Source organism: Anser brachyrhynchus, assembly GCF_964034855.1.
Source record: "Anser brachyrhynchus genome assembly, chromosome: 28".
NCBI classification, from domain to species: Eukaryota; Metazoa; Chordata; class Aves; order Anseriformes; family Anatidae; genus Anser; species Anser brachyrhynchus.
Window position 1 is genome coordinate 3,821,785 of NC_137721.1, and position 24,764 is coordinate 3,846,548.

A 24,764-nucleotide genomic window follows, 5' to 3' on the forward strand; every position below is an offset into this window, starting at 1 on the left:
TGCCAAAGTGGGTCCAGAATATGGCTCCTTGCCACTACTGTCCTGCAACGGGGTTGCTGAAAGGAGACCTCTGGGGAGAAGCTAAAGAATCCAGGGGAAGTGCAATACTCAGCCCGTTTGTGGGAGACAGCTTATCCGGTCTTTTCGGTTTGACTCGGAATCTGAACCCTGAGGTTTAACCTCCTGTACTGTATTTTATTGGTTAGCGTTGATCATCCGGCTGATCAGAAGCAGACCCTTTCTCCAGCTGTTGAGGGCAGCTGGATAATGCAGATTCAAAGGTCCTACTCTTTAAAACCTAGCCCAAACCTGAAGGCTTGCCATGGTACCCGTGTCATTTTTGTCTGAAGGTTTCACATCTTGGAGAGAAGAGGCGTTTTGCTGCTGTGTTGTTGTACTAATTGTTTTGTAGACTAAACATGTATTGTGAGCGTGAAACAGAATGGGGCAAAGCGGAGATGGGAGTAGTCTGTAATACGTATGCCTGGATTGAAAGCTAAAGGATGCTTCCATTCAAAGACCGTCATCTGTTGGGTGCTCCAGACTGCACAAAATGCCAGAGCTTTTTGCCTTATAAACATTGATCAGCCTTGTTTTTTATTTCTGCTACTGTCTAACAGGGTTTCTCTGAGCTTTTCATTTGTTTGCTTTTTAAACTGCTGTAGATGTACAGCCTCAGGTCCGGAGAAACGCTTGCAAAGCTGCCACTTCTCCACCTTCTGCTGGGGACAAAGCTGTGGGGACGAAGCCTTGCTCTCCTACCGAGCCCAAAGAAAAGCTAACACTCTTGGAAGTGCCCCCAGTCAACATTGAGCCAGGCCGGCGACATTTAAACTGTGATGAAATGGAAGAGATTGGAAAACGCTCAAGAGAGAGGAGACGGCTGGAGAAGGTACTGTGGCAGGAAAAAAGGCGCACCTCTACGTGCTTGCGAATGTGGGGTGGGCAGCAAAGGACAAGGTTGGAGATTGTTCTGAATATTAACTTCTCAGAGTAGAAGGTCAGGTAGTCCCTTGACCACATAGTGCCTCACAGCTGAGATGCTACAAGCTGTCTCAAACAACTGGTTTGGCTTCTGAACACTTTGGTGATGTAAACACTCTTTTCTGGGTAACTGAAGTGGCAAGAAATGGGAGTTGAAGCGACGTTTAGGTGTGGCGATGGAGTCATCTGAGCTCTAGTCAACCTGACACAATCAGAAAAAGATGGTGGCTGGGAGACTTTTTTCATCTGGGGCACCTATGTCCAGTATGCTGCTCTTCTGCCTGGTGCTCTAGGGAGCACCCGCCTGCGGGCCTGGCACTGGAAGGGAATGGTACTCCCGGATAAGTGCTTGGTCCCATCGCAGGGTGCTGAGTCCCATCTACACACACTTCTGAGATGGATCCCTGCCTGTAGTTTCTCCAAAGGGAATGTAGCAACTCCAGGGCCTCACTGAAAGCTAACGGGGACCATTCCTTTACTTGCAGATCAAAGACAGCCCGATAGAATGGAAAGAAAAGTGTCGGCTGGTGAGATCTGGGGATGCACCTGTTGATGAACACTGCCTGCCATCAACTACAGAGGGTGACATGGGAGCACTGGTTGACCGGTATCGCAGAAATGCCGTTGTGAGCTATCTGAATTGCTCCAAGCTGTGCAAGGAGCGTAACATTTGTCTCACTGACAAAGCGCTGCAAAGAGGTAAAGCAAAGAGCAAGGAACGTACTAATGTGAACGTACTAAGCCTGACATGCTCATGCCTCTTCCCAAGACCCAGAAGCACGATGCATGTTCAGGGTGGGGCACTGCTGATGGAGAATGTTTGCAGCCCTTGGAGGGCCACGGCAGATGCTGCTGGTTAGGATCAGCGATACCATCAGCAGGGCCAGAGCAGGGCTGAGCTAGCAAAGAGCGCTACAGAGCAGCCAGGGCCACGTCCCCCTGGACTGGTAGCCAGGACCAAACACAAGTGCAGCTAATGGGGCAAGCTCATGGTGATGGGGCAGGTGCAAGGTCAAGCAGGGAGGCCAGACCATGGTCAGGTTCGGCAGGTCCATGGCCAGGCACAGCTGTGGCACAGCTGTGTCAGAGCTGGACACTGCTATACCTGCAACGTGAGCCAAGGGCTGAGCTGAAATGGGGCTCCTGAGCCCAGGGCAGAGAATGCGGGAAGAGGCCCCATGTGAAGTTGGCCAGGGCCATCGTGTCCTCTCAGTACTTGCTGGGCCATCATGTCTTCCTCCTTTCCAGAGTGGGGACGTCTTTTCTGTCCCCTCCTGGTCAGTATCACTGACCAAACCCAGAGGTGACCTGGATCGGATGGGGAGAGACAGCACAGGGACAGGCTTGGGGCAACAGGAGAACAGAGTTTTCTTGGATAAATATATTCAGCATTGGCTGTCCATACACCGTTGCTCTTCTCTGTGCGCTTTGTCAACAGGCCTGCTGCACCCAGGAGACAAGATCATCAAAGAAGGAGAAGACGTGAGGAAGATCAGGCAGCCTGGAGGATACTACAGCACAGGACATGCTGACGCCACATCTTCTCTGAGCATGTCCAAGTCAAAAAGTGCATCAGGAAAACAGGCCAAAGAGGCAGAAAAAAGGTTGGTTCAAAGAGGGCTTATGATCAGTCCCTTCCTGCTGCCCTGCTGTGCATCAGCTCCCACTGCATCAGAGGTGGTACTGAGGTACTGAAGTGAAACATTAGGATGCTGCAAGGGAGCAGCGAGCGATAGCAGAGAGAGAGCGAGATCTCTTCTCAGCTACACGGCCACGGCTGTGTTTGTGCTGACTTGCGGGGTTGCAGTGGTGCTGGCGAACAGTTTCTCTGTACTCCAATCTGCAGAGATGACAGAACTTCTCACCTAAGACGGTCCTCGTCAGGCCAACCCAGCACTTCTTGGAAATCCCCTCAGAGAACGTTTTTTCTTGCATAAGAAAGGCAATCCCAAAGAATCCAGCTGTGGATGCCTGGAGAAGCTCCCCAGTCAGGGGCAGAAGCAGCCCGCTGCAGAAGCGTGCAGCCAGCAGCCAGCTGCTCCTAGTAGGGCAGTGCTTATTTTCCTCCCATTATACCTCAGTTCCTCTGTTTCTCTAGAAAACTGACCCTTCAGAACGTTACTAAACGTTGCAGGAGGAAAGTCAGATGCAGGTGGCAGATCTGTTTTACGGAGCAACATTCTTTGCATCTCAACATTTATCTGTAGGATCTGGAGATGCATGTTTTCTGGACATAGACACAATGTCAGCCCTGAGAACAGAGGCAGTTTGCCCTAATTTTTCTTCCATCTCAGGTCACCCACAAAAGCTTTTCTTCCCAAACGAGTCCAAGTTCTTTTGCTGTCCTTGTCCCTGCTGTCTTCAGACTCGTACTGTCCAAGGAGTTCATGAGTGTGCAAAGGTCTTTCCTGACCCATGAAACTGGGATGTCCACTGCCAGCTTGGTCATAGCACTTGCAGCGTCTTCTTTAGTCAAAGTGATTCCCAAATCCGATTGAATAGAAAGACTCAGCCTCACAGCTGAGCTCGTGGAAGAAAGGCAGTCCTAAAGAATCCAACTTTGCAAGACTGGAGAAGCTTTTGAGGAGAAAAAACACTTTGCAAAATAGAGCACAATCTTCCCAGTTCATCTCAGAGAGTTTATATACTACAGTGACAGGCAACGCATCAGCTCTTAAGATAGCTTCGCAAGTTGGCATTTCCAATGTCAGTCATGTATAAGAAGGACAGGCAGGGATTTCCAGAAGTCCTAGTAGCTGGTTCTTGTCAGGCTCGCATTTGCCATTACTGGTAATAGCAGTGAAGTTGCCGAGAATTTTATTTCCATAAAACGTGCCACTCTCTCTTACCTTTTTCTTTCTTTTCTTTTTTTCTTTCTTTTTCTCTAGGCCTCTTGAGAAGAATAAGAATCAAAAGTCAAGCGACAATAACTTCTGGCCAGGCCATCTCCTGGACAAGATGCGCCTGTACTTTCCAGATAAGGAGCTTGACAGGGCACACGCCTTGTTTAGCTATGTTCCCCCAACCAGGCCTGCCTACCGTGGTATCTAAAACCCTGGCTACAGCTAGCGCATCAGAGCCAGGATACTTGGCCTCTAGAGACACTCCATTCAAGAAAACTCATTTCACCTGAAGTTCTGCTCCTAGCAGCATGAGATGTGTGCACAGCTTTGTGACTCATCAGGTCAGCTCATGGGATCTGGGCCAAGTTCACGGAGATCATCATCAACTATCCTGAGTTGGAAGGGGTTCACAAGGACTGATCGTCAAGTCTAACAGCTGGCTTCACACAGGACTACCTAAAAATTAAACCATATATCTGACAGCGTTGTCCAAAAGCTTCTTGATCTCTGGCTGACTTTCTGCCATGACTGGATCTTGTGGTTAACCCAGCAGGCATCTGAACACCATACAGCCATTCGTTCACTCCCCCACACCCACCAGTGCTGTTTAACATACCTGACATGCATCCCAGTGCCTCATGGTGTGCTCTTGTGACCCCTGGAGACCTCACAACACTCCCAGTGCACTCTAGCATCTGCTGGGTTTTCCAGGTAGACTTCTAGAATGCTCTTAGAGGTTACTAGAGGTGTGGTGGTTTTACTTGGGTGGGTGGCCAAGCTCCACCACAACAACTCCCTCACTCCCCTTCCTCAAAGGGAAAGGGGGAGAAATACAATAAAAAGGGCTCAAGGGTTGAGAGAAGGACAGGGAGATCGGTCAACAATTATTGTGACGGGCAAAACAGACTCAGCATAGGGAGACAGTAAGATTTATTGCCTATTACTAACAAGCTAGAGAAATGAAGCTAGAGAACGAAGAGAGAGGCTTGGATTTTTTGTTGGTTACGGGAGCCTCTTTCTCTGTGTTAATCCAAAAATTGATTCTGGAAAAGTGCTGAGTCTGTAAATGTAATAGGAGCAACTGGCCAACAGGAAAAGGTGTTTTTTGTTGATTTTTTTTTTTTTTCAGTGCTTGAAATTTAAATTGGGGAAAAATGATTTGAATACATCAATTTTTATACTTGCCCAATTCGCCAAGGCCCTTATTAGGAAGGGACTTGCTGGAAAAATTGGATGCAAAGATTTCTTTTGGACAAGGGAAAATGGAAATAAAGGTAACATATTAAACTCTGAAATCTATTCCTGGTGACTCCAGAGAAAGCTCTAGATAGGACTCCCTGGATGGATGTAATCCTGAACCAAATCTATCTGGGAGTTTGGGCTACAGGAATACCTGGGGGAGCAAAGAATGTAGTGCCTGTAAAAAAAAATTAAAAAAAAAAAAAAAAAAAGGAAAATGCTCCCAAGGTATGCTAAAAGCAACACCCAGTAAAGGTGGAAGACAGAAGGGGAATGGAAGGAATAATCAATAACTTTCTTAAATATGGACTATTACTGAATGCGAGTCAGAATATAACACTCCATATAGGCCGAGTTAGAAAGCAGATGGAACCTATCGCATAGTTCAGGATTTAAGGGACATCAATAGGACCACAAAAGATGTATACCCTGTAGTAGCCAATCCCTATAACTTTTTGACAAAATTAGAAAACAGTCAAGTTTGGTTCACGGTACTAGATTGAAAGGATGCCTTTTTCTGCCTGCCCGTGGCAACGGAAAGCCAGAAACTCCTTGCCTTTGAATGGGAAAATCCTAATAGAGGACGAAAAAGTCAGCTTACTTGGACTATGTTACCACAGGGGTTCAAGAACAGCCCCACTGTATTTGGGAAACAACTAGCCTGTGATCTTGAAGCTTAGAAAACCCCTTCAGAAAAAGGGGACACTGTTGCAATACATAGATGACCCGTTGATAGCGACCGAAGAAGAAAAGGAATGTGTAGAATGGACTATTAGTTTACTATTTTTTTTTTGGCATTAGTAGTGTGAACCCAGCCTCTTCCTTTAGTAACAGAGTTTATTGCATCAAGACCATGGACGCGGTATACTTCAGCCGACCAGACTTAAAGGAAACGCCCCTAGAAGATGCGGAGGGTTGGTATGTAGACGGCAGCAGCTTCGTCCACCAGGGACTTTGCCCCACAGGATATGCGATAACAAACATCAGCCCAAAAGGCTGAAATCATCGCCTTGGTAAGAGCTCTTGAGCTGGCAAAAGGGAAAAGAATTAACATTTGGACAGATTCAAAATATGCCTTTGGTGTGGTGCATGCACACGGGGCAATTTGGAAGGAGAGAGGACTCTTATCATCCTCAATTAAACATGCAGAAGACATACTGAAGTTACTCCAGGTGGTATACCTGCCTATTAAAGTTGCCATTATGCACTGTAAAGGACATTAAACAGGGGATACTGATATTGGACGAGGAAATAGATTGGCTGGCGCAGAAGCCAAAGGGGCAGCAGAACGGGCATCTGAGAGTCAAATTTTGGCACTACTACCAGGCATTAACAAAAGCCTTAGAAAATGAAGTAGAGTATTCTAAGATTGATACGCAATTCATTGAAGATGTAATCGGAAAGCGTTACCTACAGGTTTAACACAAATAAATGATGGGAGAATTGTGATGCCATATTATACTGGATGGTAATTGGAGAACACAATAAAGCATGCTGGGGAGCTGAAATATCACAACAGTTTTTAAGTAGAAAGTGGATAGGACCTAACTTGTACACCATCGTCAGACAGGTACTGAAACAATGCGTCATATGTCTTAAGAGTAGCCCACAGACAGGAATCAAACCCCAAATAGGAACAATAGGGAAGGGAAATGTTTCTGGGAAAGAGTGGCAAATTGATTTGTTTGAACTCCCAAGAAAAGGGGGCTTCAGATGCCTATTGGTACTAACAGACACCTTTTCCAGATGGCCAGGAGCATTCCCATGTAGAACTAACAAAGCCAGAGAAGTGTCCAAAGTATTGTTGAATGAAATGACACTGAGATTTGGCGTACCCTCAGTAATGTCATTTGACAAGGGACCACACTTCACTGCAGAACTGACCTACCAAGTCAGCAAAGTTCTGGGGATTGACTGGCACCAACACACTCTGTATAGACTACGCACAAATGGCCGAGTGAAAAAAATGAATCATTTGATAAAAAAACCGGATTGCTAAAATCTGTCAAGAAACCGGTATGTACTGGTAGAACTAAGCCCCTTTGAGATACTGTATGGCAGGCCTTACCAAATGCCATACAAAGGAGAAGATCTAACACAAGCAGGAAACCTATAGCTGCAACAACATATTACAGTTTTGGGCAAGCAACTAGAACAACTCAATAAGAACGTTTTAGGCACTAGACCTTTTATTAGTGTCCCAAGGGGGGGAGTTTGCACTTTAATAAATATTAGTTGCTGTATGTATGTAAATGAGGCAGGACGAATTGAGGCTGATCTCAAAAATATTTGGGAAAAGACCAAGATCTTACATAAGGTAGTTCAAGCTGACACCTCGTGGGTTTGAGAATTATGGAACAAACTGACCTCTTGGTTCCCCAACTTTTCTTGGCTTAAGCAATTGTTAGTAGGAATATTGATCTTGCTTTTACTAGTATTCTTAACCTGTGTATTGGTACAGTGTGCATTTTGGTGCTGTATGAAAGGACTAGATGAAACCTGTAAGCGTAACCAAATCAAGCACCAAGTAGAAAGTGGTAAGAATTTTCTGAAAACTTTGAATCAAGAAGGCGTGTTATAAGCACAAGAATTTTCTTAGGATAAAGAAAAGGGGGGACTTGAGACAGGGAACAAGATAAAGGATGTTCCAGTGTTCCCTTTCCTGTCAGTGACACTCTGGGTGCCCCCGTTTGCTTCTAGGGATGCGCCAGAGCCCTCTGTTTGCCACCAGATGCTCTCGGGACCCCTCCATTCACATTTGGGGATGCTCCAGAGCCAGAGCATCCAGAGATGCACAATGCAGTTGCTCACCACCCGCTGACCGATGCCCCGCCCCTCCCTGAGCAGTGGTCCCCCCACCCCAGCCAACCACCCCTTATTATTTGCTCAGCAAGACATCATGTGGTATGGAACACCCCTTTGGCCAGTTTAGGTCAGCTGTCCTGGTTCTGTCCCCTCCAAGCTCCTGCTGCACCCCAGCCTGCCCGCTGGCAGGACAGAGCGAGAAGCTGAAAAGTCCTTGGCTTAGTGCAAGCACTGCTCTGCAACAATTAAAACATCAGCATGTTATCAACATGATTATTATCCTAAATCAAAACCACGGCACATTAACAGCTACTAGGAAGGAAAATTAACTCTATCGTAGCCAAAACCAGGACAGCTCCCCAGTACGGGAGAGGCCGGGGCCTACTGGGGAGAGTCCCATGAAGGCCACCAGGGTGCTGAAGGGCCTGGCCTCTGTCCTTGGAGATACTGAAAAGCCACCAGAACGTGGTCCTCGGCAAGGGGCTCTCGGTGGCCTTGCCTGAGCAGGGCTTGGACCAGATGAACCCAGAGGTCCCGTCCAAGCTTAACCCTTCTGTGGTTCTGTGTTCCCCAGTGTCCTCCTTTTGGTGACATCTCAGAGGCTCTTCCTGTCCCACAGCCTCGTTGGGGAGTGAGGAGAGGGTGTGTGTGTGGGGGAGCAGTTCCCTAACGTGCAACCCCCTTCCTGCTGCAGGGCCCAGCGAGTTGGCTGGGCCACAGGGGCTGTGTTAAGGAGTGGCTCTGCACCCCTCTGGCTTGAGCGCAGGTCACAAAGGGACACCTCCGCATCACAATGGCAGCTCCCCTTATGCCACAGCGCGCCAGGCCCTCTCTGTCAGTGCCTCAGTGAGCTCGGGCGCTGAAGGAGGCTCTTGCATCCAGTTTTCTCTGGAGGACACGAGAAGTCTCTCCTGTAGCTCAGAGTCTCAGAGGACAAAGGGAGGCGTAGGACGGTGCAGGAGCTATTTGGTGAAGCACAGAGGACATCAAAAAGAGAGTGTTTCCTAGTAGGAAAAATCACAGATCTTTCACTCTCTAGCCTCACGTGCTGACCCAAAGCAGGATCATGACAAACCTGGAAGCGCTAATCACCAACATTGAGCGCTGCAGTGAGGTTGAGGGCTGCACCAAGGTCACGTTTCCCACTCTCAAGAAGCTTTCTGTCAATGGTAAGGCATTTGGGACCTCTTATGAGTGTAGCTACAGACTAATATGAACTCTACAAATTGTGGAAAGCGAGCTCCCTGTCTGCGGGGGAGGCCTCAAGGGTGCTGTGTGTGTGGCCTCCTGCCCTGTCCGTGGTGGCAGTCCTGTGGCCGGGTTCCGCTTGCTGGTGGGTCACACGTGGACATCTGGCTCTGACCGGAAAGATGCGTGCACGGTTGGAAGAGGGCTGAGGTTCCTGATGGGCTCCCAAGAAACTGCCAGAAATACACGTGTCAGGAGGAAATCTGCTGACTTTTCAGCATTTCAACAAGGCCTCTCACGGAGGAGCTGAGCCCCTCCCTGCCTGTGGCTCCTTCCTGCTGCAGCCTCCTGTGCCTCATGGCTCTCAGAAAAGGCTTAGGGCTAAGAGAGGCCCTCCCATTTCAGATGCCTACAGGCTGCATTCCCTTGTCCAAAACCCTTTTAATAGCTCCTGCAGCTGCAGACCTTTCCTGGGGCGTGGCAGGGCTGTTAGACTGATATCAGTCAAAAATTCAGCCAGAGTCACAGATGGGTTCATCCTGGGAGCTGTGTCAGATCATACCTGCATCTGCAAACGCCTTTTAAGAAATGTGCTGATGGGCCATGGACTTGCTGACTTCGAGCTTGACATGTCGTCCCCTTGCTTTCCAGATGTCGTCACGATTTGGGGTGGTGTGTCCAAGCAGGTTCAGCAATTGCTCATGCTGACAAAGGTGGGACTGCACCCTACCCCTCCCCTCACCCCACGGCTTCAGTAAGTCCTGGCAGCCCTGTGCCAGGAAGTGCCATTGCTCTTCCCAGAGCCGCACTGACACATACAGATGTGCCCCAAGTGTGCCAAAGACCAGTTTCTCCGTAAATTTATATATTATTATAAATAATTATAATAATTAAAACCAACCAAACAAAAAATCAAGTATTCATATTTATATCGAAGATATAAAACGGCAGGAAAATGTGTTCAGAACTTGCTGGGGGCTTCTCTGTTCTTCGCTCTCAGAGTGGAGAGAGCAAACAGACAGCTGGGGATGCTTCCAGGGTTATCCCCAGTTGCTGGAAGGGACCTAGCTGAAGGATGGGCTAGACCTCCTCCACCTGCTTTACTTCACCGCATATTTTCTTGAGGGGCAAAGGAAAGGGAGAGAAAATGCCCTGAGTATGTGGGCATACTCAGCTCTCATGAGCTTTCCCAGCTCCCCCATCTTACCCCATGCCGCATTAGGAGTGGGCAGGGCACAGGGCACCCCCTTGCAAGATGTCACAAGTCCTCACTCTGTTTTCCAACTTAAACATGCTTCCCCTTCTTTTCTTTACCAGCCTCGGGCCGTCACTGTAACAGGACTGGGGACATTCCATATTAAAAAATGGTTATCTTTTGAAAACGGCCAGGTGCTCACATTTCGGAGACCTGTGTTTTCGCTGTCCAAGACTCTTGGACAGATTCGTAAGCTGAAACACCGTTGTGTACGTGTTCCTGGTAAGAATACCAATTAAAGTCTTGTTTTCCCATGTGTACATCTATTAAGGGGTTGTGCTGATTGCTGTTTAGAAGTGCTGATAGACAGCTCAGATGCCATCGGAAGGCCCTGAGAGACAGAAAAGATGGCTGGCATAGAAAGCCATCAATGGCCAGATTTGCTGTAATTTCTGTCGACTGCTGCCATTGCTTTGGCTACAGTGTGCCATGGATGAGACCTGCGCAGCACTGAGAGCTTGGTGCTTCATTTGGGGTGGTTCTTCTCTTTCCAATGGCTCCCAGCTTCTCCTGGATAGGAACTTCCGTCGGGCAGCCCCGGGGTAAAGGGCTCTGGTACCAAAAGCAGAGACATTTGGTCCTCAGTTTTGAAGGCCACAGGGACTGTCCAGAACTGTCTGGAAGAGTTCTTGTGCTTGCCTGTCTCAGTGCGAGGCAGGTCTCCCCAGACCAGGAGTGCACTGAGCCTGGGCTCTTTGCATGGGAACCAGCCGCATTCTTCTCGCCTCCTCCTCCTGCGTTCCGCGGACGGCTGAGGTTGTTGGGCTGAGGAGTCACAGCTGTGCACTTGGTACATTGATGGAGTGATTTCAGTTTATCTTGAGGGGGAGCATACATCAGCTGCTTTAAGGAGTCGTACCAGGCTTAGACGACGGCAGCTACAGCAGCATGTTTGAGCTGGAAGCTCCTGGCACTTTGTTTGAATCTGCTCAACTGCAGTGCAGGTTGCATTGTTCCTCATTTTTTCCAGATGATATGAAGATAGTGGTGCTGAGCTATGAGAATATACGCTTGAACGTCCCCTACACCAAGGAAACTGTGCAGAGCTGTTTGGAGGAGACCTTGCAATACTTCTACCGCATCCTCACAAACAGGGAAGACACGGACTTCACGTTAAAGGATGTTGGCACTCTTGCTATCCGAGGGCAAAGAGTGAAAATGACATTTTCTGAAGAGTTTTTACACAGTCTCAACAAGTCCACATACGTGGTAGAGAAGCTGGTCGCTGTAAGTTTATTGTTTCTGCAGTCCTACTTAGAGAGGGTTTGAAGCCCCATCAAAGGCTGGGGGCACTGAGCCCTGCTGGCAGCTGTGAGCTGCCAGGACGCTGGAGCTAGGCACAGTCCATCGCAGTGAAAGCTTTTTGTTTTCCTTCTTTTATTTGCTGTATGACTGCTGGCAATGCGTGCAGTCGTATCGTTGCTGGGCAAAGGACAGCCCTGGAAGGGCCTCGCCATAAATAGGAAAAAAGCCAAAGCAACGGCTAGGCTGATGATGTCCCCGCCGCTGCGGGTGTGAGGCTGAGGCACAAGGACACCAGGCCCTTTTGGCTGCAGGCAGGCCGTTGGTGTGGTTCTCCTGACCCAGCAGAAAAGGTCTGGTCTCTGTGTTCCTCCACACTGCCAATGCAATCCTCTGACTCCTATGAAGAACTCTGGGGATAAAACCAGCTCTGACCCATTTGCGCTGCATTCAGGAATAGTTAAAGCAAGTGACCCCACTGAAAGCAGCAGCTGGAAGCCGGGGCTCACGATGGGCCTTCCCTTGTGTTTGCTCCGTTGACTTGTTCACAGGCTGAGGCTGTTAACTACGGTCCTTGTGAAAAGGTTGGCAGTGTTCCTCACCCTAGCAGATCATGTGCTGTGCAGTGTGTTTTAACTGGCTGAGGCGCTTGTCAAGAAGTTTGCTGAGAGGCAGTGAATTCGTGGAGCTATAGAAAGGCCTCTGTGACTGTTGAGATCATTTCCTTGGACTGATGTCAGATGTTTCTGTCCCTGCTGCAGAAAAAGTTGGTCAGACTGGACAAAGAAACTGCCCTCTTTCCAAGCCATTTTGGCCGTGCCCACCTGCTCCCTCAGTGAGTATATTTGTTCCTGCAACCCTTCTCTGTGCACACTCACGTGTGCTCAGCTCATGATCGGTAGTGCTCTTCCAAATTACTGTTTTGCAGTTAATTTCATCCTTGCTTTTGCTTAGCTTGGACTTATGCATCATCCTCAGTTACTGACTGTGTTCTGCATTTTACCGTTACTCCAGTCAGAGGCAACTGGTTTGCTCTGCAGAGGCGTTGAAGCAACTCACCTAATGTTTCATCTGCTTCTTCTCTTTTATGTGGTTAAAACTGCCAAAATATCTAAAAGAAGTAAGATCCTAATATTTCTGTTGTTTTGAATGCAACACGGACAGGATCTCTTAGCAGGTGGAACAAGGACCAGATCTATGCTTGTCCTCTGTCTGTGATGTTTCCATGTCTTTTGTGAAACTCGTGTCAATCAAAGGAACTCTGAAATGCCTTCTTGTGTCAGGATGACACAGGAGCACTGGGGCAAAATAAAAACCCAAACCTCTGTCTAGCGAGGGGCAGCTGAGCTGTTCCCGAGGCCAGCACTGCTCAGTTTGAATGGTTTAGGGCATGTGTTGGACTCCCCACAGATACCTTGACATTAATCTGGCAAAGGAGCCCTTTTCACAGAATGCTGCCTTCTTCCTATTTCCAGGTTTGAGATTAAGGCGGTACCTCGGCTTGCTAGGGAGCATCTTGCAGAGGAAGAGATGCTTGATGAACAAGGTAATGTTAATGACTGACTGCTGGTGGAGGTTTGTGCCTTTCCCTGTTGTCCTCACTGGGGGGTGCTTGGCACTCAGGTTACAGTGAGATGCCTGGGATAGCAGAGGCACCCTCTGTGCCTCTGTTTACCCTCCTGGTAAATCTCAAGGGACACATTTTGAACAAGATAGTGCTGAAGGATGTTTTTCCCCTGCATTACGTGCCAAAGAGTGCCTCTCTTCCATTTTATGGGTTTGTTTGTGCAGGAGGGAGTAAATGTTTGGCAAGTCCACTAGCACCGTGAATAACAAACTCCGTCTTGAGTTGTGGGAGACTGAGGGGTTGGGCATACCCCTTTGAATCACCATGTTGTCATTTGATGAGAGAAAAATTGTGTAGAGAACAGTGCACAAAGGTTGCCAAGCTGTGCCAAAACTTTGGTTCTCCTCTAAAGCTGGGAACTCCTCATTCTTAATTCCTCGTGAATATCACAGATATAATGTGCTTGAGTTGAATGCACCAGGATAGAAAGCCTGTGTATAAAAACCATTTATGCCGCTCCAAGAAATTGTTGCCCCAAAAGAGATTGTTAGGCACCAAAATGCGTCTCCCCGCAAAACCCCCACTGTTCAGAGGGGATGGACTTGCTGCAGCAGTAGAAAGCTCACACCAAAAGGAGTAATGCAGCACTGTGGATATCAAAGGTCAGATGGGACCTGGTGTCAGGAAAGGGCTTGCAATCTTCTGGAAAACAGGTCTCAGAAGGAGTCACAGGGATACCTCAACTAGCTTATAACATTGCAGAGCAGATCTGTGCCTGATGTCCTGAGAGGTTTTCTCCTTTTGTGTTTACAGCGTCTCTTCATACATTACAACTTCTGCGATTGCGAAGGAGACTTTCTCCAAACACGTTGGCCACAGCTAAAGTGAAGGAAGAAGCAGAGGAGAAAACAAAGGCAAAAGAGCCTCCTGGCAGGTGAGATGTAAAGGATTTGTTAGAGTGGCCTCATGCTCTTGTGCTTGTGTGGCATGCTTTATAGGATCCTACTTCTCAGGAGGTCTCAGTCCAGTGGGCTGCTGCAAGTGTGATCAGCTCTGAAGTCAGAGCTGGTTGCTCAGATTGCTCTGAAGTCAGGTGCTGGTTGCACCTGACTTGATGTCGTCTGCAAACTTATTGAGGGTGCACTCGATCCCCTCATCCAGATCATCGATAAAGACATTGAAGAGAACTGGCCCTTATACTGAATCGCAGAACGACAGAATCATTGAGGTTGGAAGAGACCTCCAAGATCACCTAGTCCAACCTCTGACCTAACACTAACAAGTCCTCCACTAAACCATATCACTAAGCTCTACGTCTAAACGTCTTTTGAAGACCTCCAGGGACGGTGACTCAACCACTTCCCTGGGCATCCCAACGCAGTGCCTGACAACCCTTTCCGTAAAGATGTTTGTCCCAATATCCAACAAAACCTCCCCTGGCGCAACTTTAGCCCATTCCCCCTCGTCCTATCACTGGGCATGTGGGAGTACCCACTCTGTACCCTTCCCTTGCACTGTAGGGATGGAGGAAACCACCACCTGTACTCCCGCTCCATCTACTAACCGCCCCAGTCCCCTGAAATCCCTTTGGATAGCCTCCAGGCTTCTCTCAGCAATTTCATCACTGTCAGCCTGGACTATCAATAGAGGATAGTAATCAGAGGGGCGAACCAGGTTGGGAAGGTTTCTGGCAATGTCCCTGACCTGGGCCCCAGGGAGGCAGCAGACTTCCCTACGGGTAGGGTCAGGCCGACATATAGGGCCCTCTGTTCCCCTGAGAAGGGAGTTGCCTACAACGATTACCCTTCTTTCTTTCTTGGTGGAGGCAGTCCTGAGGTGTGGAGTCAACTTCCTCGCCCTAGGCAACCTCCTGGGTGGACTTTCAAACACATCCTCCCCCACTAGTCTCTCAAGCTCCAAGGCCTCAAACGTGTTGTGTAAGTGCGCCTGGGAAGGCGAAGCTGGTAGGGAGAGGGGTTCCCTGCGACACCGAGCAGGGACCCGTTCCCATTCCTCTTCATCTCCTAGGTCCCTCCCTCTGCCCGACAGCGACAGGGCAGGGGGTCCACCACTTGCTGGGGTGTCTCACCCCGGTGCCTTTCTTTCAGGCCTGGCAGGGAGTTGCTCCACCAGTCTAACTCCTGCTCACACTCCCCGATAGCCCTTAGCCTCTCCACCTCCTCCCTGAGCTCTGCCACCAGGCTGACCAGGTCATCCACCTGCTCACACCTCACACGCACACGGAGTCTCTGCCACCCTCTGATGGCAGCGACAGGCTCAGGCACTCCCTACATCCAGAGACCTGAACTGCTGCCTTTTTGAGCGGGCATTCAGTCTGGGTCGCCACAGACTTTCTAGAAAGAGCTTTCTGCCTGGTGCAGACCACGGCGGTTTAGCTGTAGGTAGACAGCCGGCAGATGAGCTATTCTCCTGAGTGGGGGGGGATGCTCTGCCCTGTCCAAGCGTGCCCTGCCTCAACACACGTCACTATGCAGAGCATTGCCTTGCTGGATGGGAAGTGCCTCACAGGTGCTTGTGGGAATTGTGTTGCGGTGTCTTGTGACTCTCTTATGTGTCTTCCTTTATCTCCTGACTGCTTCCAGTGTTGAGGTCTTCTTGGTGATTAATGCTGATCATTATCCCAGCAGCTGCGAGTCATGCGCATGGTTCTTTAGATTTCCATGAGCCTGGTCTCTCAGTTTGGAGAGAGGGTGGAGAAAAGAAACTCTTCCTGCACTCAGATTCACTTCCTGACTCATGCTGGTGTGTATTTTCAGACTGTTCCCTGAATGTCCAGACCCAGAAGGAAGGCAGCACAAAGAAACTCCCTGCAAGAGGCTTAAATTGCCATTGCTTACTTCTGAAGATCATAGACACACAGGACAGGTATGTAACATGGACCAAGATAATTTTTGTGTCTCTTTTGATTGTAGATGATCATGTGGGGGTATCTTAGGAAAAGGATGTACGCGCTAAATACTTAGATGTTTATTGTGAAAAGATCCCTTTACTGTATGTCCATTTTTCTGTTCTGAGTATTTCAAAGATGTGCATTTCTCTGAATCTTAGCAATCCCCTGTTCACATCCATAGTTTCATGGAGCATGCCAGAAAGTTTATTTGGGCATAGTTTACTTCAGAAAAAAAAAAAAAGAAAGAAAGAAAGAAAGAAAGAAAGAAAGAAAGAAAGAAAGAAAGAAAGAAAGAAAGAAAGAAAGAAAGAAGCAGTGGCCCATTTTGAAAAATAGCTCGTTCATGAGTTAGCTCATTGGTCATAACAGAACGGCTTTCTGGTTGCGTCTGTAAGAACCTGGGAGCAAAAAATTGCTGACGAACCTTCAGGGAAAAATAGAGAAGATGAGGGAGAGAAGAACAGTATTAAAAATAAAAATAAAATGAAAAAGAAAAAAACCAGATGAATAACTGCTGCTATTGCATTTCTGGGTTCCTCTAGGAAGCACGCTCTGTACTGGGGATGCAGGCTGGAGGGAAACTGGAGGCATCCGTGGCCAGCAAGGAGAAAGAAGAGACCAGAGAAGCAAAAAGGGTCACATTTCCAGAAGTGCTGGAAGAGCAAGATGAGAGACAAAGGGATGAGATGTGGATGGCCCAGGTACGGGAGGCCCTGTAAAGCATCCCGCAGAGTAGCATTTTGCTGGCTGGGGTGAAGCTGAGTTGTGAAGGTCTCTGAGTCCCAGCAATATTGCCACCTCTAGAGAGCAGGGCACGTGGCTGTTGCTTTTATTGCCGCTGGCACATTGCCATGAGGAAGGAATTCCTGGTAGAAGCCAGGGGACACCAAGAGCAGTCTAGCAGAGTGAGGGCAGAAGCACACTCTCTGTCCCTTGACAGGAGGACACCTTTTCCCTGCCCTGGAACTTGAGTCCAGTGGCTTGAGGCAGCTCCAGCTGCAGCATGCTGCAGGAGAGCTCCAGGAGCAGCTGTTACTTCCGGTCTCTTCAGTTAACATGAAGAGCACTAAGACCATTTTTCGTGAGCGTAACAGCTGACGTTTTGTTCCAGCTGCTCTTTCAGGGCAGGGAGCCAACACCTTGATAAGAGGCAGGACGCACGTGTCTTGATGCTGTTCTGTGACTGCCCGATGGCTGTTTCTCAGCGCTCTCATACACCTGGGATTGGTGGCAGGCCCAGACACCCCTCCCATCTCTATCTCAGAAAAGCCTCAGAGCAGGAAGTCCCCTCCAAAACCATTATACCAATGCGATCTCAACAGTAGGTTTTGTAAGAAGCTCATCTGTTGTTAAAGTACTAACACAAGCAGCGAGGATACGGCTGATGGTTTGACTAATGTCAAGCCAGAAGTGGTTTTGGAGCAGGGTTTCAAACTGTACCATTGGAGAAAACTGTATCCAAAGTTTGTCTTTAAACGGAAAGCAAGTAGGTTTGCTCCATGCTCCAGATGTCGCATTCGTTTTTGCTCCCTGTGTGGCAAGACCAGGCTCTCCCTGTTTGAAACCAACTCAGGACACCGATTTCTGTCATTTGTCTGTTTTTCAGCAGCTACAGGAAGAAGAAGATAGCCTCAGCTCCCCAGAGATCACCTGTGATACAAAAGATGATCTACAAAAGCTGGAGGCTTGGATTCAGGAGAGGAAGCAACTCCGATCTCAGCTGGAAAGCTTTGGAGATGTTGAGAAATGGCTGAGTCATAAACCTACCTTAAGCAGACTGGAAAGTAGAGTCAGGAAACGAATAATGGCAGCTGGAGTAGACCAGAGGGCTAAAAGCAAGTCAGCCGTGACCGACAGGCCAGACGTAAGTATACCTTGTGTTGTGCCACTCTTGGGATTACTGTACTTCATCTCCTGTGGCCGTGCCACGGCCTCAGCATCTGCTCATACGTCGGCAGCGTGACACTGCTTTATCCCAGCCACTTCTGCATCTGCTGGCACAGTGATTCTGGATAACGGTGATTTGAGGGTATTTTCTAATTCCTTTTCAGTGCTCACCACCAACAAGGAGCCAGACCCGGAAGAAGGGTAGCCTTCCCCTTATTCGTGCACCATACCCCCAAGCTCTTCTCAAACTGCATAACCTCCTACAACAACAGAAGTTGACAATGGTAGACATCTTCAGAAAGGCTGGAATGGAACAGAGAAAGATCATGAGAGCAGACTTCATTAAAGTCATCAAGGAGGTATGTAGGGAAGAGAAAAGTAAGGAACTGCTGCAACTTTGCCTTGTTTTGCTGCATGCCAACCCAGAGAACTGGAAAAGCTCCAACTTCTCTTGTGTTACTCTCAGAGGATGGCTCCCACAGCCAGTGAAATGTTGAAGGGAAGAGGGAAGGGAAGGCTGCAGGGATGCGAGGTGTCACCCAGACTGAGTCCCAGGAGGGAGTGAAACTCATTGCCTCATAGTCTCTAAAGACAGTCGGTGCTGAGTAACGTGGCCTGAAGTGGCATCAAGTTTCCTCGTGGTGATACTTGGTCTTTCCTTGACCAGTTTCATATGTCTGCCCGCTGCACTGCCTTTTAGTACCTGTTGGCACAGCAGAGCTCATGCTGAGCCTCACTTTCCACAGGCTGCAGCGGTACAGAACTGTCAAGAGCATGCCCAGGTCTGTTAGGGTTTAGCAGTTCAGGTGTTTTCTGGTATTCTGTTCCAAGCCAAATTAGCTTCTTGACGCCCAGATGGCTGAGAAGTTTGGCACACTGAAAACTGAGAGCTCAGCAGAGGCCAGCAGAAGACCGGTAAATTTTTCAGTGCTTGGTAAACTCCTGTAAAGCTTAAAGCTCAACAGGTTGCCTCTGTGCCTTTTCTGAAAAAGCATTTAAAACAACAGCAAAGCTCATCCCCCCTACTCTGGGCCAAGCCTTGTTTTTTTATTGATCACACTGTCGTCTTCTGTTTTGGTTGCCAGGCAAAAGTTCCCATCAGTGACAAGGAACTGGAGGATGTGGTCATCTTCTTGACTTCTTCAAAACGGGGGAATTATATAAGCAGTGAAGAGCTGATGGAATGTCAAAAGCAATGGCTGGAAATGAGGAAAGGACAGCCCAAAGAGACCAGCAAAGGTGAGAGGAGAACCCTGGGCTGGGAATCTCTCTCTATATCCTTACAGATGCCCTAAAAGTACACAGGTGGCATTAGGGAATGCCAAAGTGGGTCCAGAATATGGCTCCTTGCCACTACTGTCCTGCAACGGGGTTGCTGAAAGGAGACCTCTGGGGAGAAGCTAAAGAATCCAGGGGAAGTGCAATACTCAGCCCGTTTGTGGGAGACAGCTTATCCGGTCTTTTCGGTTTGACTCGGAATCTGAACCCTGAGGTTTAACCTCCTGTACTGTATTTTATTGGTTAGCGTTGATCATCCGGCTGATCAGAAGCAGACCCTTTCTCCAGCTGTTGAGGGCAGCTGGATAATGCAGATTCAAAGGTCCTACTCTTTAAAACCTAGCCCAAACCTGAAGGCTTGCCATGGTACCCGTGTCATTTTTGTCTGAAGGTTTCACATCTTGGAGAGAAGAGGCGTTTTGCTGCTGTGTTGTTGTACTAATTGTTTTGTAGACTAAACATGTATTGTGAGCGTGAAACAGAATGGGGCAAAGCGGAGATGGGAGTAGTCTGTAATACGTATGCCTGGATTGAAAGCTAAAGGATGCTTCCATTCAAAGACCGTCATCTGTTGGGTGCTCCAGACTGCACAAAATGCCAGAGCTTTTTGCCTTATAAACATTGATCAGCCTTGTTTTTTATTTCTGCTACTGTCTAACAGGGTTTCTCTGAGCTTTTCATTTGTTTGCTTTTTAAACTGCTGTAGATGTACAGCCTCAGGTCCGGAGAAACGCTTGCAAAGCTGCCACTTCTCCACCTTCTGCTGGGGACAAAGCTGTGGGGACGAAGCCTTGCTCTCCTACCGAGCCCAAAGAAAAGCTAACACTCTTGGAAGTGCCCCCAGTCAACATTGAGCCAGGCCGGCGACATTTAAACTGTGATGAAATGGAAGAGATTGGAAAACGCTCAAGAGAGAGGAGACGGCTGGAGAAGGTACTGTGGCAGGAAAAAAGGCGCACCTCTACGTGCTTGCGAATGTGGGGTGGGCAGCAAAGGACAAGGTTGGAGATTGTTCTGAATATTAACTTCTCAGAGTAGAAGGTCAGGTAGTCCCTTGACCACATAGTGCCTCACAGCTGAGATGCTACAAGCTGTCTCAAACAACTGGTTTGGCTTCTGAACACTTTGGTGATGTAAACACTCTTTTCTGGGTAACTGAAGTGGCAAGAAATGGGAGTTGAAGCGACGTTTAGGTGTGGCGATGGAGTCATCTGAGCTCTAGTCAACCTGACACAATCAGAAAAAGATGGTGGCTGGGAGACTTTTTTCATCTGGGGCACCTATGTCCAGTATGCTGCTCTTCTGCCTGGTGCTCTAGGGAGCACCCGCCTGCGGGCCTGGCACTGGAAGGGAATGGTACTCCCGGATAAGTGCTTGGTCCCATCGCAGGGTGCTGAGTCCCATCTACACACACTTCTGAGATGGATCCCTGCCTGTAGTTTCTCCAAAGGGAATGTAGCAACTCCAGGGCCTCACTGAAAGCTAACGGGGACCATTCCTTTACTTGCAGATCAAAGACAGCCCGATAGAATGGAAAGAAAAGTGTCGGCTGGTGAGATCTGGGGATGCACCTGTTGATGAACACTGCCTGCCATCAACTACAGAGGGTGACATGGGAGCACTGGTTGACCGGTATCGCAGAAATGCCGTTGTGAGCTATCTGAATTGCTCCAAGCTGTGCAAGGAGCGTAACATTTGTCTCACTGACAAAGCGCTGCAAAGAGGTAAAGCAAAGAGCAAGGAACGTACTAATGTGAACGTACTAAGCCTGACATGCTCATGCCTCTTCCCAAGACCCAGAAGCACGATGCATGTTCAGGGTGGGGCACTGCTGATGGAGAATGTTTGCAGCCCTTGGAGGGCCACGGCAGATGCTGCTGGTTAGGATCAGCGATACCATCAGCAGGGCCAGAGCAGGGCTGAGCTAGCAAAGAGCGCTACAGAGCAGCCAGGGCCACGTCCCCCTGGACTGGTAGCCAGGACCAAACACAAGTGCAGCTAATGGGGCAAGCTCATGGTGATGGGGCAGGTGCAAGGTCAAGCAGGGAGGCCAGACCATGGTCAGGTTCGGCAGGTCCATGGCCAGGCACAGCTGTGGCACAGCTGTGTCAGAGCTGGACACTGCTATACCTGCAACGTGAGCCAAGGGCTGAGCTGAAATGGGGCTCCTGAGCCCAGGGCAGAGAATGCGGGAAGAGGCCCCATGTGAAGTTGGCCAGGGCCATCGTGTCCTCTCAGTACTTGCTGGGCCATCATGTCTTCCTCCTTTCCAGAGTGGGGACGTCTTTTCTGTCCCCTCCTGGTCAGTATCACTGACCAAACCCAGAGGTGACCTGGATCGGATGGGGAGAGACAGCACGGGGACAGGCTTGGGGCAACAGGAGAACAGAGTTTTCTTGGATAAATATATTCAGCATTGGCTGTCCATACACCGTTGCTCTTCTCTGTGCGCTTTGTCAACAGGCCTGCTGCACCCAGGAGACAAGATCATCAAAGAAGGAGAAGACGTGAGGAAGATCAGGCAGCCTGGAGGATACTACAGCACAGGACATGCTGACGCCACATCTTCTCTGAGCATGTCCAAGTCAAAAAGTGCATCAGGAAAACAGGCCAAAGAGGCAGAAAAAAGGTTGGTTCAAAGAGGGCTTATGATCAGTCCCTTCCTGCTGCCCTGCTGTGCATCAGCTCCCACTGCATCAGAGGTGGTACTGAGGTACTGAAGTGAAACATTAGGATGCTGCAAGGGAGCAGCGAGCGATAGCAGAGAGAGAGCGAGATCTCTTCTCAGCTACACGGCCACGGCTGTGTTTGTGCTGACTTGCGGGGTTGCAGTGGTGCTGGCGAACAGTTTCTCTGTACTCCAATCTGCAGAGATGACAGAACTTCTCACCTAAGACGGTCCTCGTCAGGCCAACCCAGCACTTCTTGGAAATCCCCTCAGAGAACGTTTTTTCTTGCATAAGAAAGGCAATCCCAAAGAATCCAGCTGTGGATGCCTGGAGAAGCTCCCCAGTCAGGGGCAGAAGCAGCCCGCTGCAGAAGCGTGCAGCCAGCAGCCAGCTGCTCCTAGTAGGGCAGTGCTTATTTTCCTCCCATTATACCTCAGTTCCTCTGTTTCTCTAGAAAACTGACCCTTCAGAACGTTACTAAACGTTGCAGGAGGAAAGTCAGATGCAGGTGGCAGATCTGTTTTACGGAGCAACATTCTTTGCATCTCAACATTTATCTGTAGGATCTGGAGATGCATGTTTTCTGGACATAGACACAATGTCAGCCCTGAGAACAGAGGCAGTTTGCCCTAATTTTTCTTCCATCTCAGGTCACCCACAAAAGCTTTTCTTCCCAAACGAGTCCAAGATCTTTTGCTGTCCTTGTCCCTGCTGTCTTCAGACTCGTACTGTCCAAGGAGTTCATGAGTGTGCAAAGGTCTTTCCTGACCCATGAAACTGGGATGTCCACTGCCAGCTTGGTCATAGCACTTGCAGCGTCTTCTTTAGTCAAAGTGATTCCCAAATCCGATTGAATAGAAAGACTCAGCCTCACAGCTGAGCTCGTGGAAGAAAGGCAGTCCTAAAGAATCCAACTTTGCAAGACTGGAGAAGCTTTTGAGGAGAAAAAACACTTTGCAAAATAGAGCACAATCTTCCCAGTTCATCTCAGAGAGTTTATATACTACAGTGACAGGCAACGCATCAGCTCTTAAGATAGCTTCGCAAGTTGGCATTTCCAATGTCAGTCATGTATAAGAAGGACAGGCAGGGATTTCCAGAAGTCCTAGTAGCTGGTTCTTGTCAGGCTCGCATTTGCCATTACTGGTAATAGCAGTGAAGTTGCCGAGAATTTTATTTCCATAAAACGTGCCACTCTCTCTTACCTTTTTCTTTCTTTTCTTTTTTTCTTTCTTTTTCTCTAGGCCTCTTGAGAAGAATAAGAATCAAAAGTCAAGCGACAATAACTTCTGGCCAGGCCATCTCCTGGACAAGATGCGCCTGTACTTTCCAGATAAGGAGCTTGACAGGGCACACGCCTTGTTTAGCTATGTTCCCCCAACCAGGCCTGCCTACCGTGGTATCTAAAACCCTGGCTACAGCTAGCGCATCAGAGCCAGGATACTTGGCCTCTAGAGACACTCCATTCAAGAAAACTCATTTCACCTGAAGTTCTGCTCCTAGCAGCATGAGATGTGTGCACAGCTTTGTGACTCATCAGGTCAGCTCATGGGATCTGGGCCAAGTTCACGGAGATCATCATCAACTATCCTGAGTTGGAAGGGGTTCACAAGGACTGATCGTCAAGTCTAACAGCTGGCTTCACACAGGACTACCTAAAAATTAAACCATATATCTGACAGCGTTGTCCAAAAGCTTCTTGATCTCTGGCTGACTTTCTGCCATGACTGGATCTTGTGGTTAACCCAGCAGGCATCTGAACACCATACAGCCATTCGTTCACTCCCCCACACCCACCAGTGCTGTTTAACATACCTGACATGCATCCCAGTGCCTCATGGTGTGCTCTTGTGACCCCTGGAGACCTCACAACACTCCCAGTGCACTCTAGCATCTGCTGGGTTTTCCAGGTAGACTTCTAGAATGCTCTTAGAGGTTACTAGAGGTGTGGTGGTTTTACTTGGGTGGGTGGCCAAGCTCCACCACAACAACTCCCTCACTCCCCTTCCTCAAAGGGAAAGGGGGAGAAATACAATAAAAAGGGCTCAAGGGTTGAGAGAAGGACAGGGAGATCGGTCAACAATTATTGTGACGGGCAAAACAGACTCAGCATAGGGAGACAGTAAGATTTATTGCCTATTACTAACAAGCTAGAGAAGTGAGAAACAAATGAAAGAAACCAAAAGCACCTTCCCCCCCATCTACCCTCTTCCACCTCCTGCCCCCGAGCGGCGCAGGGGATCGGGGGATTGGAGGTTGTGGTCAGTCTATAGCACTTTGTCTCTGCCGCTCCTTCATGGTCACTCTCGTCCCCTGTACTGTGAGGTCCCTCCCACGGGATGCAGTCCTTCCTGAACTGATCCAGCGTTGGCTACCCACAGGCAGCAGCTCTTCAAGAACTGCTCCAGATATGGGTCTGTACCACGGGGTCCTTCCCTCAGGATCACACTGCTCCAGCCTGGGTCCCCCACGGGCAGCAGCTCCTGCCAGGTCATCTGCTCCTGCGTGGGCTCCTCTCCATGGGCTACAGGTCCGGCCCGGAATCTGCTCTGGTGGGAGTCCTCCACAGGCCACAGCCTCCGTCCGTGCAGGTCCACCTGCTCTACTGTGGTCTCCTCCACAGGCTGCAGTGTGGAAACCTGCTCCACCGTGGTACTCCGTGGGCTGCAGGGAGACAGCCTGCTTCACCATGGTCCTCACCACAGGCCGCAGGGGACTTCTGCTCCGGCACCTGGAGCATCTCTCCCCCTCCTTCTTCACTTACCTTGGCACCTGCAAGGCTGTTCCTCACTCCTCTCACTCTCCCAGCTGCTGTGTGGCGCAGCGTTTTTTTTTTCCCCTGTCTTAAATATGCTCTCACAGAGGCGCAAATAACATCACTTATTGGCTCGCTCTG

General features: G+C 49.0%; 2 protein-coding genes across 7 annotated transcripts; both read left to right on the forward strand.

Annotated features, from left to right (window-relative positions):
• Positions 1 to 21: 21 nt before the first annotated feature.
• On the forward strand, positions 22 to 5,880 carry LOC308183551 (EF-hand calcium-binding domain-containing protein 12-like). 2 transcript variants are annotated; one of them, XM_080569753.1, is made up of 4 exons: positions 22 to 892; positions 1,470 to 1,683; positions 2,423 to 2,672; positions 3,873 to 5,880. In XM_080569753.1, exons 1-4 carry the CDS (start codon positions 845 to 847, stop codon positions 4,033 to 4,035), a joined length of 675 nt encoding a protein of 224 aa, XP_080425879.1. In that variant the 5' UTR covers positions 22 to 844; the 3' UTR covers positions 4,036 to 5,880. The 2 variants fall into 2 exon arrangements, with proteins under 2 accessions (XP_080425879.1, XP_080425880.1); XM_080569754.1 differs by having other exon boundaries at positions 27 to 892; positions 2,423 to 2,588.
• A 59-nt stretch (positions 5,881 to 5,939) lies between these two features.
• Positions 5,940 to 23,547, forward strand: LOC308183550 (EF-hand calcium-binding domain-containing protein 12-like). 5 transcript variants are annotated; one of them, XM_080569752.1, is made up of 16 exons: positions 5,940 to 6,079; positions 9,711 to 9,772; positions 10,377 to 10,536; positions 11,285 to 11,541; positions 12,318 to 12,391; positions 13,032 to 13,102; positions 13,937 to 14,057; positions 15,901 to 16,009; positions 16,577 to 16,735; positions 17,641 to 17,898; positions 18,086 to 18,280; positions 19,007 to 19,160; positions 19,906 to 20,132; positions 20,710 to 20,923; positions 21,663 to 21,912; positions 23,113 to 23,547. In XM_080569752.1, the coding sequence occupies exons 2-16, from the start codon at positions 9,761 to 9,763 to the stop codon at positions 23,273 to 23,275; spliced, it is 2,424 nt and encodes an 807-aa protein (XP_080425878.1). In that variant the 5' UTR covers positions 5,940 to 6,079; positions 9,711 to 9,760; the 3' UTR covers positions 23,276 to 23,547. The 5 variants fall into 5 exon arrangements, with proteins under 5 accessions (XP_080425878.1, XP_080425876.1, XP_080425875.1 ...); XM_080569750.1 differs by lacking the exon at positions 5,940 to 6,079 and having other exon boundaries at positions 8,034 to 9,772; XM_080569749.1 differs by lacking the exon at positions 5,940 to 6,079 and having other exon boundaries at positions 8,034 to 10,536; positions 17,644 to 17,898.
• Positions 23,548 to 24,764: the final 1,217 nt, after the last annotated feature.

Coding starts and splice junctions, on each gene's coding strand:
- LOC308183550 (XM_080569748.1), top strand. CDS start 10,218: ATGTGGGCATACTCAGCTCTCATGAGCTTTCCCAGCTCCCCCATCTTA. Junction 20,133..20,709: donor AGAGGAGACGGCTGGAGAAG/GTACTGTGGCAG, acceptor CTTTACTTGCAG/ATCAAAGACAGCCCGATAGA. Junction 21,913..23,112: donor GCATCAGAGGTGGTACTGAG/GTACTGAAGTGA, acceptor CTTTTTCTCTAG/GCCTCTTGAGAAGAATAAGA.
- LOC308183551 (XM_080569753.1), top strand. CDS start 845: ATGGAAGAGATTGGAAAACGCTCAAGAGAGAGGAGACGGCTGGAGAAG. Junction 893..1,469: donor AGAGGAGACGGCTGGAGAAG/GTACTGTGGCAG, acceptor CTTTACTTGCAG/ATCAAAGACAGCCCGATAGA. Junction 2,673..3,872: donor GCATCAGAGGTGGTACTGAG/GTACTGAAGTGA, acceptor CTTTTTCTCTAG/GCCTCTTGAGAAGAATAAGA.